This window comes from Lampetra planeri, chromosome 33, assembly GCF_965212315.1.
Source record: "Lampetra planeri chromosome 33, kcLamPlan1.2.h2, whole genome shotgun sequence".
NCBI classification, from domain to species: domain Eukaryota; kingdom Metazoa; phylum Chordata; class Hyperoartia; order Petromyzontiformes; family Petromyzontidae; genus Lampetra; species Lampetra planeri.
This window is the reverse complement of record NC_136139.1, coordinates 4,772,682-4,792,707: the sequence shown is the minus strand read 5'-3', so window position 1 is coordinate 4,792,707 and position 20,026 is coordinate 4,772,682. Positions and strand designations below refer to the sequence as shown.

The window sequence follows — 20,026 nt, the reverse complement described above, 5'->3', positions numbered from 1 at the left end:
TTCAGCGTTTGTAGTGTTTAAGGGTTATTGGCCGTCACTTTGTTTTACACGTACGGTGTGAAAGAAGTGCAACATATAGTGCACACATACACCAAGGTCCTCCCGCGGCTCACCCTTATACAGCAGCTTAAGGTCTGAACATTTCTCACCCACGCGAAAACAAACAAATCACACAGCGACAAAATCTTGAAGTTGGCAATATTGAGGCCCCAATCATTCCCAGTGCAGGGGGGCTCCATTTGCCTACCCCAAACCCCATTTCCCCCCGTTAACCATCCAGTTGTGCCCCCCTTAGCCACCCCATTGTGCCCATCACTGACCACCCCGCCGTGCCCCCCGTTAGCAACCCCGTCGTGCCCCCCCCCCCGTTGACCAACCCCGTCGTGCACCCCCCCTCCCCCCCGTTGACCAACCCCCCCAACCCCCCCCCCCCCCGTTGACCAACCCCGTCTTGTCTCCCCCCTCCCCCCGTTGACCAACCCCGTCGTGCACCCCCCCTCCCCCCCGTTGACCAACCCCCCCAACCCCGTCGTGCCCCCCCCCCCCCCATTGACCAACCCCGTCGTGCACCTCCCCCCCCCCCCCCGTTGACCAACCCCGTCGTGCCCACCCCCCCCCGTTGACCAACCCCGTCGTGCCCCCCCCCCGTTGACCAACCCCGTCGTGCCCCCCCCCCCCCCGTTGACCAACCCCCCCAACCCCGTCGTGCCCCCCCCCCCCCCGTTGACCAACCCCCCCAACCCCGTCGTGCACCTCCCCCCCCCCCCCCGTTGACCAACCCCGTCGTGCCCACCCCCCCCCGTTGATCAACCCCGTCGTGCCCCCCCCCCCGTTGACCAACCCCGTCGTGCCCCCCCCCCCCCCGTTGACCAACCCCCCCAACCCCGTCGTGCCCCCCCCCCCCCCGTTGACCAACCCCCCCAACCCCGTCGTGCACCTCCCCCCCCCCCCCCGTTGACCAACCCCGTCGTGCCCACCCCCCCCCCGTTGACCAACCCCGTCGTGCACCCCCCCGTTGATCAACCCCGTCGTGCCCCCCCCCCGTTGACCAACCCCGTCGTGCCCCCCCCCCCCCGTTGACCAACCCCCCCAACCCCGTCGTGCCCCCCCCCCCCCGTTGACCAACCCCCCCAACCCCGTCGTGCCCCCCCCCCCCCGTTGACCAACCCCCCCAACCCCGTCGTGCCCCCCCCCCCCCGTTGACCAACCCCCCCAACCCCGTCGTGCACCTCCCCCCCCCCCCCGTTGACCAACCCCGTCGTGCCCACCCCCCCCCCGTTGACCAACCCCGTCGTGCACCCCCCCGTTGATCAACCCCGTCGTGCCCCCCCCCCCGTTGACCAACCCCGTCGTGCCCCCCCCCCCCGTTGACCAACCCCCCCAACCCCGTCGTGCCCCCCCCCCCCCCGTTGACCAACCCCCCCAACCCCGTCGTGCCCCCCCCCCCCCCCGTTGACCAATCCCGTCGTGCCCCCTACGTCATTGGCCACCAGCGGGCCGGCAGTTTGAATGGCCCGCCAATTCGCCCCTGCCGCCGGGGCCGGGAAACCCCGCGGGGTGGGGGTGGGGGGGGCCGTGATGAAGCGGCCGAGGCCGAGGCGCCAAGATGGCGGCGCGACCGTGGTGAGCGGCCCGGGGTCGTCTTCGTCGTTTTGGCCCTCACGTCTGAGCGCGAACGACGCCGCGAACGATAAGCGGACCGACGACAGCGGTTGCCGTCGCGACGAGCGACGAGACGAGAAGGCGACGCCATGGACACGAGGAGGCGTGTGAAGCTGTACACGCTGAACGAGGACCGGCAGTGGGACGACCGGGGCACGGGCCACGTCTCCTCGAGTTACGTGGAGCGGCTCAAGGGGATGTCCCTGCTCGTTCGCGCTGAATCGGACGGTATTTGTTGTTTTCATTAAAGATTGATTCGTTTTGCGCAGAGTGTTGCTGCTCGCGGGCGAAACATTGTCATTATTTTTTTAAATATCCGAGGTCTTTTGTTAGAATGCGAGAGCCCCCCTCTGATATCCTGACGCGGCCGCCGGGAACCCGAGTGAGGGCCTCCCGCGGTGCCGCTAGCCGAGGGTCGGTGTGTGCGTGATAGCGGTAGGCCGCGGGCGGTTTTGTGGAAATATTTTTTATTATTTTCCGTGTTTATCGCGGCGGTGTTGAACAATGTGTAACGTTGCTATGAAAGCCGAGGCTGTGGTGTCTTTGCGGTTTTTGATAATGTCGCAGGAGTTGTAAGCCGTGTGGTGATCGGTCCGTGATTATATTAAGAGTATTGATAACCATTCGTGCTGTATTGTTTCAAAATGCATTGCTGCAAAAGTGTTTACTCATATGGTTGATTGCATAAACCACCTAAATGTTATCGTAGTTTGCCATGTTAATTAGTGTAAGTTGAGAAGGGTTAGGTCACTTAAGGTACCTTATGCAACCGTCCACTGGTCCCCTGGCGTTTGGTGAAATTGTGTAGTCATTTGTGCCGTGTACTACTTACTGCCTTGTTAACTTATTACCATCATTATTGTCCTAATCAACGATCGCTTCATGTTAAATATTTTCAGGTTCCGTGCTTCTAGAGTCCAAGATTCAGCAGGATACGGCTTACCAAAAACAACAGGTGGGAATATGCTGTGTTTTTTGTGTAAAAACCAAAATCAGAGGTAGATGAACGGGTAGGGAGCCCGGTACGTTTCAGTTTATGAGCTGAGTCATTGGCTGTAATAAGTACCTTTTCATCCGTGTACCATCCGATCAAGTATACACGTTTTGTCAAGGCTCACTTTAAATTTCGGGACAATTGTGTTCGCTTGACTGAATTTATCTGTACCGCGAAATTGAGTACATAATGTGCATTCAAAAAAAAGAGAAGACAATACGAAATTATATTTTAAACAGTACAATACATTAGCCACCAACAAGTTTTAGTCGGCCTAGAGCTAAAGCAGAGCTTCTTTACCGGCTGTCACACCGTATAAAGTGTATTGATAATAGTCTGGGAATTATGTTTACAAATTGGATGTACAGTATACAGCGTATAAATGCAAGCACATCTCAAGATGCTGTACACAACAGACCACATCGGTGGGTTTTCTTTGTTTTTGTTGTCAGTACTTTAGGGGGGGGTGGGGTGTTTGACATGCTTGCGACATTACCGTGCCTCTTTGCCACCAAAACGAAAGTCGGACTTTGTGCACGACTGCTAAACCTAGTTAGCCCAGCAAGATGGAACTTGTGTCGAGGGGAGGGAGGGGGAAAGAAGTGTTTTTAACGGCCTGAAAAATACCCTGAACAACAACTATGGCTGATTTCAGGAAACACCTCAAATGACATGTAAGTGTTTAGGCTTAAGCATTATAAATGTAATGTAAATATTTTCATTGAAGAGTTTTTATGCCACTGGCTACGAAGTCACATTTTAACTCCCTAGTCAAGTCACACTGCAATGAAATGCATCATGTAATGCTGCATTTAATACAGGTCACATGTAATCCTGGGTTTTATTGAACATTAAACAATGCTCCGTTTATGCCTCTTGTTTTCAAAGATGGCTTGTAAAGGAACTCCATATCTAACAAAAGAACAGTCTAATTTCTCAATACACTACATTAACACTTTTTGGTTAAAAATAAAGGATCATCATGTTTGACTGTCATCCACATGACATCACCTCATTCATGGTGGGCAAGTGGCTTCAAATATTTTTTTGTCACTGCTCAGGTTTGGTGGAAGATTGGTAAAACATTTTTTTTGTTGGCTTCCAAGAAATACCTGCCATTCATTTCAGGTTCCAACTTCTACCCTGTTGGTTTCTCATCAGCATAATGTTTCATTTACTTGACTCACTGACCATTTCTACTTTTCAAAAAAAGTATTTAGTATTTGTAAATGCTTTCCTTATAGTTACTTAATACTACCCAATATTTTACTTGGTGTGGCATTAACAGTTTTTCAGGGATAGAATGTATTTTTTTACAATCTAGAAAATTTAAAGCAGGACCTCTTTTGGTTGGGGACAACGAGTGGCCAAACGATTATGGCATTGAAAATCTATGACGTTGAGGTCCTTTTTAAGGAAGTCGTGGAATAAGCTGTCACCTGCTTGCACATGTGAAGCAAAGCTTAAAATAACCACAGCTTGGAAAGTTTTTCTCTCAAGACAAAATAGATAATGGAATGTCCAGTATTCAGCATGGCCTGACAGTTTGTGTGCTGTTTCTGTCATCTCCATAAACTGTCATGTGTGCCACAAAACAGATATAGATGATAGCACATTCTATTTTGCTGTTTAGTGTGTCAAAACATTTGTATTTGTTGATTTAAGGAAAATAAGATGGAGTTTAGTGAGATTTTTTTTGCAACATGTTTCCTTGATCAACATACTTAACCAATTTCCGTTGTCTCATTTCCGGTTATATTCGTGATGTTTCGGCGATCTTTGCCACTGTAGGACACGCTCATAGTTTGGTCGGAGGCGGACAACATCGATTTGGCCCTGAGCTTCCAGGAAAAAGCTGGGTGTGACGAGATTTGGGAGAAAATCTGTGAGGTATGACACTGCAAATTAGTAAATGTGTTAAATGTGATGTCTCGAGTTTTTTTATTTGTTTTTTATGTTAATTGTGTGGTTCGAATGTGGGTTTGCAATATTTTTTTAAACTTGCAAGCAGAATGTCCTGCAAAAATTACAAGTGATGATTATCAGTTGCAAATTTATAACAGTAAACAAAACAGTAGCAATTTATTATAATTTTAAATAGTGTACAATCTGGATATAAGCACACCTTTTGGGAGCAAGTCATTGTATGCTTATATACACAGTAGTGTGCTTGTATTATAAGTTTGCCTTTGCCTTCCCTCCCACCAGTTTAATGTAAGGATGTGTTTCTTACCTCATAACCGTGTTCACATTAGGTTTGCTTATATCCAGCTTCTATTGCACGAATAATATTAACGCTCAAATATAATGTTTAATTACTCTCCCTAAGTGCAAGTGACATCCACATGAACAGCAATGGTTCTCAGCAAAACGCAATTAAAGTTTCTCAACGGTGCACTGCATACACAGATGTAATGTCTACGCCCGCTTGTATATGGGACCCTCGAGAAGGCCCGTCGGGAAGGTCTACGCAGAAGAACTGCCTGGGAAGGCCGACCCGTGGGTCTTGAGCGCCGCATGTCGGCCACCACAGGTTCAAGGCAAGGACCCGTCGGTGGACATCACGCAGGATGTGGGCGAGGAGGAGTCTGAGGAGGAGCGCCTGGAAGATGTTCCGGAGCCTGCTGTGACGTCGGCGTGCGTGGACCTGCCGCCATGCGAGCTGGGCCGGCTGGGCGAGCTCGCTGCGCTCGTTACCTCCATCCTGCCGTCGCCTATACGGCGCGAGCGGCTCGCTACCGCCATTGAGGTGAGGTCTCTCTCTCTGGCACCCGCCCAGCTGCAGCCCTCTGAGTTCCATAGATTAGGATTTTCTCTTTTTAATCTGTCGGTCATGTTGTGAAACGGACGCACGGGTTCAGTTGGACCCAAGATTACCTGATTTAGGGTTTATGAAGACCCAACCTAAATGACCAGTAGCTCTTGTAGATATGTAATGCACCTAATGTGCATGTGTTCTTGGCTGTCTGACATTTTTAAGCTTTGTTGAGAAAGGAAAATATTAAAACCATGCTCTAGCACTCTGTCGTATTGCACTGCCGGCACGGCTTTGGCATTTTATCGAAATGTGTGTTGAAATGATTTTGCACACATCACTAAAATATTACATACTCTTTGGTTCTTTCGGATTATTATGGATTCCTGCAGTCACGAAAGCTTCAAATCAAGATTAAAATATTACAATGATGCGCTTGACTATTAATGAGGCTACAAGCTAGTGTTGGACATACATATCAGGTATTTATCTACATGATAATGGTATATTTTGTTTTGAGTTGTGGCTTCATCTAGCTTCAAACAAAGTGAGTCTTGATTCAAATGGGTGTTTGGCAGTGCTTATCTCAATTGGTGGACTTTCGTCTGTGGCGGAAATTCCCCATTTCATGGGTGGTCTGTCTGTCCAAAAGACTAGCACTGTCTTTCTTTATTGCTTGTTTATAATTCTAATAATTGGGTTTAGTTTCCCATGGTGGTATACTACCAGTGCTTTAGAAGCAAGATTTGGTGGATCACATAGATTTTTTTTTTTTATCTCAAAGGCAATGGACTACCAGGTAGCCAGAATATGGCATGACAACTGTGTTTTGTGAATCCTTAGGCGTTGACCCTTAACTGTTGCATGGTCGTATGCCAGAGATTGCTTGGACATGTCATATTCCTCCCACATGCAATACACTCCTTGAAAAGGAATTGCGGCAACTTCCCAATACAGGACCCTCCCAAAATATAGGGTTGAATTTCTATGTGGATTTTATGCAAGCATTATAATGTAAATAAATGGTACCTTTGTAATGTATAAATGGTATTTAGTTTAGTTTTGATGTTTCTATGTTCTGGCAACACAGTGACCTTCACCCACACTGATAAAAGAGGGTGCTGCTCGAGAAAGATATTTGCATTTGTGGGCCAGTGAGTGTAGTGTGATGACAGTAGAGAGCCCACTTGCCTCTGGCCACGAGGAATATTTTTTAAATAGCTACCTCATCCTGTGGATCTGCCTTTCTTGAAGGACCTTCCATAGCACCATAATAAGCTGGCATTGGTTAAACCCCTCATTGGCAGGAGGTCCTCGGTTCCTTTTGGTCTGGCAAGCACCGCAGGTTTGAGGCCCAGAGCACTGCAGATTGTGGAGGAGACTTGGAAAGGGCTAGATAGCCCGCTCCTGTTGTCTATTGTGCCTTTTCATGGAGCCCAATAATGGGGTGGTGGTTTGGGTAAACTCCTTCCTGTACTCTCGATGTCCGACTGAGGGGGATAGCTTTCACATATTACCCAGGTTTGGAAGAGGTCATTTTGGTTGATTGGATCCTTTACATAATTTGGCAGTACTATTGCCAAATCGTGATTGATTGTGAAATGTATGCATGTTTAACTTCTTTCACATCATAATAGTCTCGTTTTCACCACTTGTTCGGTGATTGTAAACGAGATCTGAGCATTACCCAACCAATTTTCCAGACTTTTGACAGTTTGCAGAAGGGACAGTTATGTTCTCTAAGCCATCATCCTGTGGTTACATACAAGGTGGTGATAAATCGGTTGTTATTCATAGCGCTTTACACGAGTTCCCATGTCCATGTCGCCTCCGTAGAAACAAGGCTACGTGAAGAAGCTGCTGGAGCTGTTCAGCGTGTGCGAGGACCTGGAGAACACTGAGGGTCTGCACCACCTGCACGAGATCGTGCGCGGCCTCTTCCTGCTCAACAAGACGCCGCTCTTCGAGGTGATGTTCTCCGACGACTGCATCATGGACGTAGTCGGCTGCCTGGAGTTCGACCCGTCCCTCTCGCACCCACGGAGGCACCGCGAGTTCCTCACCAAGATCGCAAAGTTCAAGGAGGTGCGTGTCCTTGGATCTGCCAAATCGTCTATCGAGCCTTCCCCCCCCACCCCCGTTCTCCATCATCTCCCTGACGATCGCATCGCAGTATTCCCATCTGATTGTTATGCGATAAACATGAAGCTGATGAGTTGCAATAACATAGGCATTGGTCTTGGAGAGTTACGTAACAATTCTACTGTTGTCCACCATAAATTAGATTAATTGTTATGATGCAGTCATGATTTGATTCAAGAATTGATTGTTTTGTCTCGTTTATAATGTCTAGTTTGTATTTGTTAGATTTTTTTCTGTATTGTTTGTGTTTTTTCATTCTTTGTTTTTTTATAACGGTTCTCATTTGTTTTATCTTGTTTCCACCGTTGGCCTATACGTATCATGCCAATTTTTTATGTTGCAGCTTAGCATAAATACAAAATATACATCAAGCGTATATAATTTTCTTACGCATGCGATTTGATGTATGTATTGTAAGCAAAAGAGTACATTTTATCGCTCAACCGGTAACTTGGTTAATGCCTAGTCTTGAATGTAATCCCACACTTTGAAGGTAAGGCGAATGGATAGATAGATATCATGTTATTAAATACCACATGTACGCGATACTCCAAATCGACAGGTGTAGTATTGCATTTCATGTATATAGTTAGTCTTGTTTATACTTTAGTCCCTGTAATGTATGTTGTGTGGTTTATGTAATATGTATTGCATGCGTGTTACAATTCTTTCTCTGCAGCTTTTCCTCCCTTCTCATGTCTGCCCCTTCTCCTCACATCTCAGTAACGCAGAACCCTCCGAGCTATCATGAGGTTCTAGTTAAATGTGTAGTATGCATGTCACTTCACCTACCCACCTCACGATGTGAGGAATTGTCATGCTTAGGGGGTCACAATTCTGAAAAGCATTCTTCTCTTGTGTACGGTCTCATTTGTATTGACAGTCTTGTTGTCTTGTTCCATGTTGCTTGAAGGTAACATGTAATTGTATTAATATGCATAAATAGTAATAATAGCTGCTGACACACCTGATTTAATGCTTGTAGCTTATTTATCGACGAGTCGATTAATTGCCTAATGAGTTGCTATATTCTTATGAAGTGGGTTCTTACAGCCGTGACATTTTTTTGACGATCGAGACGATCGAATACTCTTGTGAGTTCTAAATATTGAACGCGAGTTAACAACGAAAGCCGTTCGTGCCACGTTGTCGCGTGTGCAGGTGATTCCAATCAGGGATCCCGAGTTGAGGCAGAAGATCCACCAGACGTACCGGGTGCAGTACATTCAGGACGTGGTGCTGCCCACCCCTTCCATCTTTGAGGAGAACATGCTCTCCACGCTGAGCTCCTTCATTTTCTTCAACAAGGTGGAGATCGTCGGCATGCTGCAGGTACAATTCGGCATCCTTGCGTCGTGTATCACAATTGATCGTCTTTATTTGTAACGGCACCTTCCGCGGCGCACGTGTAAAATCGCGATCGTTTCAAATGCAAGTACTGTGAGTGTAAGTCTAAATTTGAAGCAACGCTCAATTCGGGAAGCGCACGTAGATCAGCAAATGGGTAATTTCCCTTGCAGCGTACAGGAACCACCTATACGAATGATTGTTTTTTTTATTGCCGATATAGAGCAGCAATTAGATGTTCAAACTGAGGTTGGTTAGCCATTGAATGGTGTCATCCTGAGCATTGTTTGGAGTCCTGGCTTTCCTCCTTTGGGCTTATGTTCAGGGCAGTGTGGTGTTTTGTGTTCCACTTTGTGGTAAAAATCACTGATGGAGCTTTTTGCGTTTCTCGCTCCTCGATAAGGAACTCGTTGCCAGAATCTGTTCTTTATGTTTTTTCACGATGTCCTAATAAAAAAATAATGCTGAAGAATATTAGTTCAGTATTGCGTTTTGAACGCTAAAACTCTCCTACCACTGCCTTTAGAGATATATTTTGGTTTTGTGTTCTGTGTTGTTAATGATGCTTGGATTTTTTGTTACTCGTGTGCTGTGTCAATGTCCAAACTCTTTTAATGCCTTGAGGCACTATGTAAGTCAATGATGATCATCAAGATGATGATTGTGATGTACGATCAAAGTGACAAATACAAATTGATATTCGCGTCACCGTTCGCAGGAGGATGAGAAGTTCCTAACAGAGCTCTTTGCTCAACTCACCGACACTGAGACGGAGGACGACAAGAGACGGGAGCTGGTGAGTTCACCTTTTAAGAACTAACAACTTATTATTGGTTTCCGATTATGATTATTTGTGGTTGTTGTTGCTGACTGGTCATGGATTCGTTTTATATATATATAACATTGTACGTTTTGTCCGTTTTTTGTAACAGGTTAATTTCCTGAAGGAGTTCTGTGCCTTCTCGCAAACGCTTCAACCACAGAACAGGGACTCGTTTTTTAAGACGTTGGCAAACCTGGGCGTCCTCTCTGCACTGGAAGTCATCTTGGTAAACACGACCGCATTGCAACAGGAGCGCACGGCTTGTCCAACGCCATGGGAACACGGCACTTTATAATGGATTTAAAGAACCAGTTTTCATTCGCTTTTGTGATGAATAGCCCCAAAGTCGATTGAGTGGTCAGATTGCAGTGCACTGGTTAACATTTTGCATTCCCACAGCTGAGCAGTAATTACCAAGTATGCAGTCTAATCTGTTGTGGACATTAAATAACCACAAGACAACTGTTCACTGGTTTTCTATAAATAAAAAGTAACTCCACTTATTTAAATCAATATTTAGCTTTTTATTTGTACAATTGGAGTAAATTACCATTTTACAAAACATAATGTGACTTCTTTAACAAAGGCGATTGGTACTGGGTACTCTGACTTGCGTTTTGTTTTTGCAGTGGCCTTCTGATTTTAACTGTTCATAACTGGACAGTTTTTTCACATACAGCTAATTTTCAATTGAATCCTGTTACCGCATTCCAAAGTGCAATTATTCAACAAAATAGGAAGTACGTAAAAAAAATTTGTCTTCTCGTTTTGGAATTTTTTTTTTATCCCATCGATTTTCCAAACAGCTGGTGTGGTGTTAAGCGGCACTTAATTTGAATAAACACGTAAATTGCAAACGAGGCCATAAAAGCGCATGGGACGTTCCGACGCGCTTGTGAATTCCGCACGTGCCCGAGCGGTACTGACTCGTTTGTGTGCATGCATGCGTTGCGACACGGCCGCCGTGCTGCAGGGCTCGGAGGATCCGGACGTTCGGAACGTGGCGACAGACATCTTCTCGTACATCGTGGAGTACAGCCCGTCCATGGTGCGCGAGTTCGTCATGCAGGAGGCGCAGCAGAATGACGACGTGAGTCCATACACGCCGTGTTTTGATCCGGCGATTTTGGGTTTTTGTTTACACGGCTAGCCGTACGTACATCGAGTCGCGTGTCTGAGGATGGGTTTCTATAGATTTTTATCAATTCACTGTTGGATGATGGCCTCGCCCACGCGGTGATGGTCGTGGGGGTTATTTGACCTACTCTTAGTTCTTTCGGTAAAGTCACGTAGGTAAAAAATTATGCAGCTAATCTGGCTGTGACGGTCCCACCTGATGACGGAGACTTGTGTTGCCTCCGAAACGTCGTGATTTTTATTGTTTTATTTTATTATTTTTTACCTACGTAACTTTACCGAAAGAACTACGAGTAGGAATCCTTGCAGTCACGAAAGCTTCAAATCTAGAAAGGTTATTTGACCGTTTGTCATCATCACTGGTCTGTTGGGGTTAATGAAGAGGAGACACCAGGACAAGTTCTGATATCACTGATGTCAGCCTTGACTGGCAATCGAACTTGGGTCGTTGGGGTTCATAGCACAGTGCGCTAAGCACTATGCCACCACTCCAAAATTTGTATTACTTTCCAATAATATGCATGATTAATAATTTACTTACCCACATAGGTCATACGATTTTTCGCTGAAAAAAGTTTATTTATGAAGGGTAACTGTCTAAATTATAGTAACTCACTGAATTATAGTGGGATGAATCATTACATTCCTAACAGATATTGTGCATGACCTACAGGCATGACACTATATATAATACATTTTTGCAAACTATGTGATAGTGTTACATTTATATTAATGAAACAAGACTATACGATTTAAACAGACAAATAAAGAAACGAAATCTTAATTTGAAGCATTCGTGACTGCAGGGACGACCGCTTGTGTTGCGATCGAAACGTCGTGATATATATATATTTTATTATTCTACCTTCGTGACTTTACCGAAAGAACCAAAGAGTAAAGAAACGAAACTGGAATTGAATCCAAACCTCAAAATAGTGACGGCTTGTTGACTCATGAAGGGGCTGGGGAGGGTGGGACGTGAGTAATTGTATCCTTTGCGAGAATCCCCTGACCTGTTTTGCTTGGTGTGTGTGGGTACTTCAGGATATCCTGCTCATTAACCTGCTGATAGAGCAGATGATCTGCGACTCAGACCCGGAGCTGGGTGGCGCCGTGCAGCTCATGGGGCTCCTGAGGGTGCTCGTTGACCCGGAGAACATGATGGCAACGGCCAACGTGAGGGCAGCAACGCCGGCACGCACGACACACGCCGCACACGCCGCATACGGCAAACGTGAAATACAGCATACGCAACGATTTACACAAAACGCTCCGGACGCGGAGCACACCACCATTCGCACCGTGGGCATCCCCCACGCACTCCGCGGGCACATCATACCGTACACACAATAACGCGAGCGTCTGTCCACACCAAACGCTCCACACACCTTCACCACATGCACCACACGTGGAGATCACCGTGCACACTACACACACCGCATACATGGAATTTGCCGTACACGCCTTATGCACCGCACACAACGCAAACGTGGAATGTATATGACACGCTATGTGTAACACACCCGCAGAGTGCACCACAAACACGGAACACGCCCTGCATACACTAACGCCGACACCTTGTTTTCACCACTCCACAAACGGAACGCAGTGCATCGTACACACATTGTGCACCACACACTTACGGCAACACACCAAACATAGACTACACCATGCACACACTTTCACTGCACGTACTACATGCATAGCATGTTCTGTACACACCGCATGTACCCCACAGATGCATATACATGTCCCAGCATTAATCCTAAACGTTTGCTGCTTAAAAATGTATGTATGTGGAACTTCTTTCGCACCGTACATAGCCAACCGTGCATTATCACTTACGGCTAATTGTGTACACATAATGTATATCCATGTATGTAGTAGCAAGCACCCACAAGCTTATTGGGTGATTGTACATGTATGTACGGTATCTTTTTTCAAATACGTTTCCATTCTTTGCTTTTGTAAAGTGCTCTGAGATGTTGCATTTAAGCTTGAAATAAAGCAAAATCTAAATCCTATTTACTTCCATTATCTACGCCACATGTATTTTCTTTTTATCATTGGGCGCTTTAAGCAAAGCTGGATTAACGTACATTTTGCTGAATATTACTGAATTTATTGCTTGCATTTCACTTACAATAGATAAGTAAACAATTGAACTGGTCTTAATCTCGATGCATCAGGCATACAGTGGTAGTCTCTTGTGAATACATGATGGGGGAGTTAATGGAACTGGTGGAAATTGTACGTTTTTCTTTAGAAGACGGAGAAAACGGAATTCCTCAGCTTCTTCTACAGGCGATGCATGCACATCCTTTCAGCACCACTGCTTGCCAACACGACAGAGAACAGTCTTTGCAAAGGTGAATAATCAGGAAATCGCAACGCTCATCCACCATCATCATGAAACATCGATCATCAACTGTCATGTATAAGCAGCTGTGACAACAAATATGTTTAATAGCACGTTTCATGTACATTCATTCATTTAAAAAAAACATACCAGGAACCGTAACTCATCTGTTGGGTTAATGAGGAGAGGGGTCTGCGCAAAACTCTACCGCCGTTTATATATTTCTGTTACAAGACTGTTAATCACTAACTTGGCGTTTTTTTTATTAGTAATCCGGCAATAATTTGAAATCGGTGACCGTTTTAGCCAGTAACATTCAATAATTTTCTCTATCTTTGAAGAACATGAACTGTCTAATTAACGTTTAAAACAATTAGTATTGGTGTTTGGAGCCATTGTATATATTGCGAACCAATGGGCTCAAGTCCTCAGTTTTGTTTTTCAAGGAATAAAAGTAGAGGTGGCCAGATGGCTCAAGACATCAGAGAGCTGAGCTGACAACTCCAATGTTTGGTTTGAATCTAGGAAGTTACCTATGGGTAAACCACTATTCTCTAGTATAGTGAGTTGATGTTCCTTGATCGGTCACCACTGACTAAACAAAAAACTAATCGAATTAAATTAGGTTCCGCATGACCAGAGGTCACTTAAAGGGATCTCAGAAGTAGCTCTGTTATATCCGCTTCCATGGGACATTCCTTGACATGCTATGCGAGATTCCGAATGGATCCTTCGTGTCATGCCACAACACTGAAAGATAAAATTGAGTAAGGAAATTTTTTTTAATGTAATAAAATCAACTGCAAACAAAGTAGCCACCGAATAAACGACCGCCCTTGTTTCAGACGACTTCCAAACGGCGCAGCTCCTGGCGCTCATCCTGGAACTGCTAACGTTCTGCGTGGAGCACCACACCTACCACATCAAGAACTACATCCTCACCAAGGACCTCCTGCGCAAAGTGCTCGTGCTGACCACCTCCCGGCATGCCTTCCTCACCCTCAGTGAGTGACAGGGACCGTCACTGCTCTCGTTTTACGTTTGCATATACAATCTCCCACTTTCTGCTTATCAACTAAATTGCAATGATTTCGCTTGTTGGGGCCCAAGGAGGAATGTGATGAATGTTCATAATTAATAAGCTATCATTTTTACACCATCTGGTGTCGCGTAGTTTGAAATTGATGTTCATTTTCCGTGTAGCGTTGGTTTATAATCCTATCCAGACTAAGCTCCTAGGCTTGTGCATGAGAACAGCTATTTTTAGAGCATCATTCTTGGCTATTAAACGAAGATGCATCCCATTTAAAAGACTCTCTTAAATGTACCCAATACATAGTTCCTGGGTTGCCTGCAACAATTTGGAAGCTTTGTTAATCAGGAAAAAAGACGAGTTATGAGCAAGCGCCCCACCAAAGTGCGCTGTGGTGACCTCATTGCATTGACATTCAATTGTGTGGGAGTAACATCACTTGTGTTTAAACTCTAGTAATCTTTAACCTTTTGTAATTGTCGACTGAAGTGCATGTGACTTAATGACCTCGAATATGCTTCAGCTTGTCAGACCTCTGAAGCAAAGTGGGTATGAGCCTGAATAGTACTTGAATGGTTGACCACCATGCATGACAGGTGCTATAGGCTCTAGACTGGGGGACTGCTGAAGGCAGTACAGCAGAATCCATTGTTGTACTGTACTTCTATACTCACATCTTCGTCGCCACCTTCAACCTATACCGACCGTCAAGGTAAAGTATTGTCAAATAATCCCCACCACCCATACAGTGTGGGAAGGCCAGCATCCAGCAGTGTATTGTCAAAAAGGGCTGCGCACGTACAAATTGTAAGGTCTAACAGTCGGGAGAAAAACCATGCCATGATGCTGCTGCAGATTTTGAAAGGTGTCCCATCACCATTGTGAGCATCATCACCTGACAACAATCCCTTCCCAGGTGCACTGCGCTTCATGAGGAGGATCGTGGGCATGAAGGACGAGTTCTACAACCGCTACATCCTTCGGGGAAATCTCTTTGAGCCCGTCATCAAGGTGTTCATGAGCAACGGCCCCCGCTACAACCTGCTCAACTCTGCCATCATCGAGATCTTCGAGTTCATCCGAGTGGTGAGAGAGACACGGGCGAAACTATTGTAATTGTGGTTATCGGCGTTATGCACACCTCGGATGAATTATAATTACAATTACAGCAGCATTATTAACCGAAATTATAATTCCACTGTGAATGCAATCTGTTATAAATGACACAGTTACAATAGTAGTTGTTCCCAAATTTCGCGTCATATCAGGAGGTGAAGATTCTATTTGGAACTGTACTGCTTGCAGTTCGTCGCCCTGTGTCGGAGAACAGACCCGGAAGATGACATCGCAGAGCCTTTTTTTTCTCAAGTCACTTCATTAGACCTCAAACTAAATTTGGGGCACACCTTTTAACAACCTTCAAAGATTATTCTTCAAATTTTCAATTAAACCAAACGTTTGAGTGAGAGCTGGAATAGACCACATTAAGTGGAAAATCTAATTTAATGTGATGAGTTATTTTTGATGGAGTCGAGGTTGACCAGGCCAAAATCGTCAACTCGCAAAAGTTGACAACCTGCTATAATTGCAACCTACGATTTGAAATCTAAATTCATACCCAGGTTCTTGGCAGTTCCGCATCAGTGCTCTGATCCCTGTGCAGCCCAGCTCTGTGTATTGGCTGGCTCTCTAACCTGAAAATTGTGCTGTTAGGAGAACATAAAGTCTCTTACGGTGCACGTGGTGGAGAACTTCTGCAAGGCGCTGGAAGACGTGGACTACGTGCAGACGTTCCGTGCCCTGAAGCTTTGCTATGAGCAGGAGCGCGGGCGGCATACGAGCCAGAAGCTCTCCGGCAGGTGAGCTCGTCGCGATGCGACTGAATTGATTATACGGGATGATTTGTTTGTTTACGTTGTCTGTTGGCAGATGATTGATTTACTGATCCGGCAGTGTTCGATTAGTAGGCAATACATGCATCTGGTCATGGGTATAAGAATACATTAATTGTGATTTGTGCATAATTGTATACCATTTTTCCCCCTTTGGGCAAATTGCGTGATTGCTCAAGACAAAAATTAGAGACCTTACATACGAGACGAAATATGAAACATTGCAGGCAGGTCAAATGATATATTACAGTTGAGACGGAGCACAGCATGGATCAGATGAAATGGTGAAAATGTAATGCACCCTGCAGACTAGACGGTGCAAAACAGTATAAATGAGACAAAACATCGTTACACGACTCGTTTCATGGTGTTTGATGCATCTCATTTAATTAATTTCACAATCTCTCAATTCAAAGCATCGGAGCATCGATATTCCGCAACGGCGCCGGGGCACGTGACCCTCGCGCTCTGGACGACTCGGACGAGCTGTGGAACGGCGAGGCAGAGAGCGAGGAGGGGGAAGAGGGTGAGGCGGTCGTCCCCCACTCCAAACAGGCGGGGACAGAGCACGACAAAGAGGAGAGCTTAACCGACACCAAAGAAGGTGCCACCGCTGCGCCCGGCTGCCTTTCCCTGCCACGTGTGGCATGCAAGCCTTTGTCGGCCTGTTGCACAGCTGGCCCATTGTCCACTCCTGCCATTGTAGCGTCATGATTTGCATCCATTTCATTATTACCAAACCACATTCGCCTGCTGTGATGTGGATATTAAAGACCCAGTGGTGTAATTCGCAAGCGTCGGCCATTGTGTTTTTCCTACATTAAATGTCAGCACGCACGTCGTAATCCCTCCCCCCTGGCACTTGTCGCTACATGCAGAGAATCCTAAGCTTTTCCTCGAACTCTGTCGGGGTCCTCAGGCAGCCGGCCAAATGAGTTGAAATGTTACATTGGAAAAAGTTACGCAGCAAGTCGTAGCAACCGTCCCACCGAACTCGAGTTAGCCAAGACTCCCTTTCTCAGGAATTCTTAGTTTGAATGGAATTTCAAGGTGGTTGATGTGTACATGAAATGAAATGACTAATTCAATTAATATGGTTCTGTAGTTATTTTTGGCAGCATTCAAAAGGGGCTTGGTTTTAAACGTAAAAATGTGAATGAATCGGCCGTATGCCAGCAAAATGCATTTTGTTAAAAATAAAGCATTAACTTTTGTTGGTTTGGGTAGGTATGAAAGGCAGTCCATAAAACTATGTATTACAACTCTGAAGTTTCAGTAACAAGATATATTTTTTTAACCCTTAAATAATGTCCGTCTTTGTGGAGTTACTCTGGTGTGCTTATACTATATCTGTTATTGTGGCTTCACTACATTGCTGCCGACAGGTTTGCAGGTCTTTTAACAATACTTATGCTTAAAGCTCATCCAACACACCATTACACGCACAACATAGGTACATATCTCTTCGAGATAATCTCCATAAATGTTACATCTTATCATGAATGCAAATTGCCTTTTTGCTTTGTTAGTTACATTTATGTCCCGATGTCCATCCAGCAGAATGCTTAGAAAAAGATACGCTGTTACCTTGCAAAGAGGACGCCGACAGCCCTGAGCCGGAGAGCAAGTCCCCCAAAGGCCGCAACTCCCCCGAGGAGGAGGATGCCCCCATGCCTGAATGCAGCAGTGGCACCGGTGACGACACCACGGCGCACGCCGCGGTCTACACGGACAGCCCCGGGAGTGGCAGTAACAGCAGCGGCAACAGCAGCAGCAGCAGCAACAGCAGCGGCAACAGCAGCGACGGTGGCGGGAGCCCCGAGTCCCCGCTATCGTGCGCTCACGCCGCGTCGCCCAACGAATCGCTCTCCCCGGACTCAACCACTGGACCCGACGGCGCGAGCGCGGAGGCGATCGGAGGCAGTGTCGGCGTCGCCATCGCCGCCACCGCCACCAAGGCAAGTCGGCCCGCGCGGCGTGCAGACCAAGACAACCCGAGGGTCTCTCTTCGTAATAAACTTCCAGATTGGTTGCTGGCATACGAAATTAGTTTTATTTTCTTATATATATCTTTTTTCAACCAGTTATTCTTCAGTTTGCTTGCTATATTCCTCGTGTGATGAGATGAAGTGCAAGTTGGTGGTCTCGTAGAGAGCTGTGTAACACTAAAAAAAAGGCATGCTAATGATTCACACTCCTCCCCTCCCCTTCCCACAGCAGTGTGAATTGTCAAGATTTGGGAGTCATGGTTCAATTCAAGAATAGTTTGTTTCGTCTATTTTTGACCATCTTTTTATTGTTTCTTGTTTTTTGTACGGTTTTCATTATATAGCTTGTATACATTCTAAATAGTTAATTTTCAAGTACCTTTCTGTGCATGTATAGTGAGCAAAATACATTTCAATGTACGAATTGACCCTTGAATCACCTGCCGCTGTTCACCATTTCCGTTAACGTTTTGCCTCCTCTCGCCCTGCCCCCCCTCCCTCGTTGGTGTCCGACCGTAATCGTGGCGCAGGGAAGTCTCGGGCTCGTGGACTACCCGGATGATGAGGACGAGGAGGACGAGGAGGAAGACGACAAAGAGGGGGAGGCAATGGAAGAATCGGTTGCAAAACGGCCTCGTTTGGAGCCATAACGGCGGTTGCGGCCTGCCGCAACTTTCCACAACCGACAGGAGGCAGGAACTCCAGGATTTAGTGTGCTCGGCAGCATCCAGTGCAAGTGAGATCGACGTTTTAAAGAAATTACAAAAGAAGAAACGAAGAAATAAAGCAAAACAAAAAAAACCTGTCACCTTCCCTACCAGCATCAGCGGAAAAATACACTTTAAATTAAAGAAAACGGAAGGAGGGGCAGGGTGCGTTTGCAGCACTGCAGTCACTTTTTGCATTGACCAGCAGCTGTTCTGTGTTGCAAGTCAAGTGCCAATTTCTGCTTGAAGCGCTGACAAGACAGATCTTGTGTGCGTTTTTTTTGTGTGCGATGATCTCCGAACACTATACTCAGGGTGATAAGCACGGTTCCTGTGAAGCATGTTTGATGCCAGTCCCAGCTCTTGGTGCGTAGTAAACTTTCTACTCAAATGAAAACTATTCATCTTGCGGATGCGTCACAAGGGTTGCGTATTTAAACAGTGTCCCTTTTAATGACAAAATTCCAAATTGATTTAATTGAAGGATTTAAATGATGGGTGGGGGGGGGGTTAGGTTTGGGTAGGGGCAGCTTTTTTATTCACTCACTTTTATTAAATTTTAATGAATTATCCTTCATTTTAAAATACTGTAAAAGTTTAGCCTAAAAACCACTGCTGGCCCTGGTGTCTTGTGTGTTCGGGACCAATTTTACTATTTGTTGTGCAGATTACATGTTAAAATTAGTGATCAGTAGCAGTTGGTTTACTTGACAGACTTTAAAACTTCCTGCCCATTTCTGCAACAAATTTTGGAAACTGTCTCTATCCATTGCATAATGCATAAATCTTTGTGAACCTCATTTAAGAAAAAATGTCGCCAGTTGTGATCTCTCTGAAAGCCCTACAATCAGTCCCTATAATATGTATTTAAAGGAACATTTTGAACACTTTTGATATGCATGCCCTGTTGCGCTTGAAGGTCGGTCACAATGCGACTATCTTTTGCCATTTGTCATCGTTTCACAAAACTGGTCTGTCACGATCCAGTTTTGAGAACCCAATCCATGGGAGCCACCTGTTCCCGACGCAGCTTCAAGTGTTTTACCTTCTTTGTTGGCAGTTGAGCGTAAAGTTTTGCTCGTGATTGCCGATCGATGGAATTGGTGCGACTTAGATTGGGTTAGAATTGCATCACATTACCGGTATTTGTAAAGCAAAATTTGAAATAAAGGCTATTTTCAGAGAGA

At 45.8% G+C, this 20,026-nt stretch overlaps 1 protein-coding gene across 4 annotated transcripts; it reads left to right on the top strand.

Annotated features, from left to right (window-relative positions):
• The first annotated feature begins 1,574 nt into the window (after positions 1–1,574).
• Positions 1,575–20,026, top strand: LOC144729633 (serine/threonine-protein phosphatase 4 regulatory subunit 3-like). Of its 4 annotated transcripts, none has more exons than XM_078610038.1 (17): positions 1,575–1,890; positions 2,562–2,617; positions 4,448–4,546; positions 5,190–5,405; positions 7,248–7,496; positions 8,715–8,885; positions 9,619–9,696; positions 9,833–9,949; positions 10,697–10,813; positions 11,905–12,036; positions 13,130–13,229; positions 14,065–14,223; positions 15,169–15,338; positions 15,966–16,111; positions 16,561–16,748; positions 17,702–18,102; positions 18,663–20,026. In XM_078610038.1, the coding sequence occupies exons 1-17, from the start codon at positions 1,752–1,754 to the stop codon at positions 18,780–18,782; spliced, it is 2,658 nt and encodes an 885-aa protein (XP_078466164.1). In that variant the 5' UTR covers positions 1,575–1,751; the 3' UTR covers positions 18,783–20,026. The 4 variants fall into 4 exon arrangements, with proteins under 4 accessions (XP_078466164.1, XP_078466165.1, XP_078466163.1 ...); XM_078610039.1 differs by having other exon boundaries at positions 13,127–13,229; positions 16,561–16,670; positions 17,705–18,102; XM_078610037.1 differs by having other exon boundaries at positions 13,127–13,229; positions 17,705–18,102.

What these genes read in the sequence shown, in the direction of transcription:
- LOC144729633 (XM_078610036.1), top strand. Translation starts at nt 1,752, where the DNA reads ATGGACACGAGGAGGCGTGTGAAGCTGTACACGCTGAACGAGGACCGG. An exon ending in CGGCTTACCAAAAACAACAG is followed by an intron (nt 2,618 to 4,447) that starts GTGGGAATATGC and finishes TTGCCACTGTAG; the next exon opens with GACACGCTCATAGTTTGGTC. An exon ending in CTTAACCGACACCAAAGAAG is followed by an intron (nt 16,749 to 17,701) that starts GTGCCACCGCTG and finishes ATGTCCATCCAG; the next exon opens with CAGAATGCTTAGAAAAAGAT.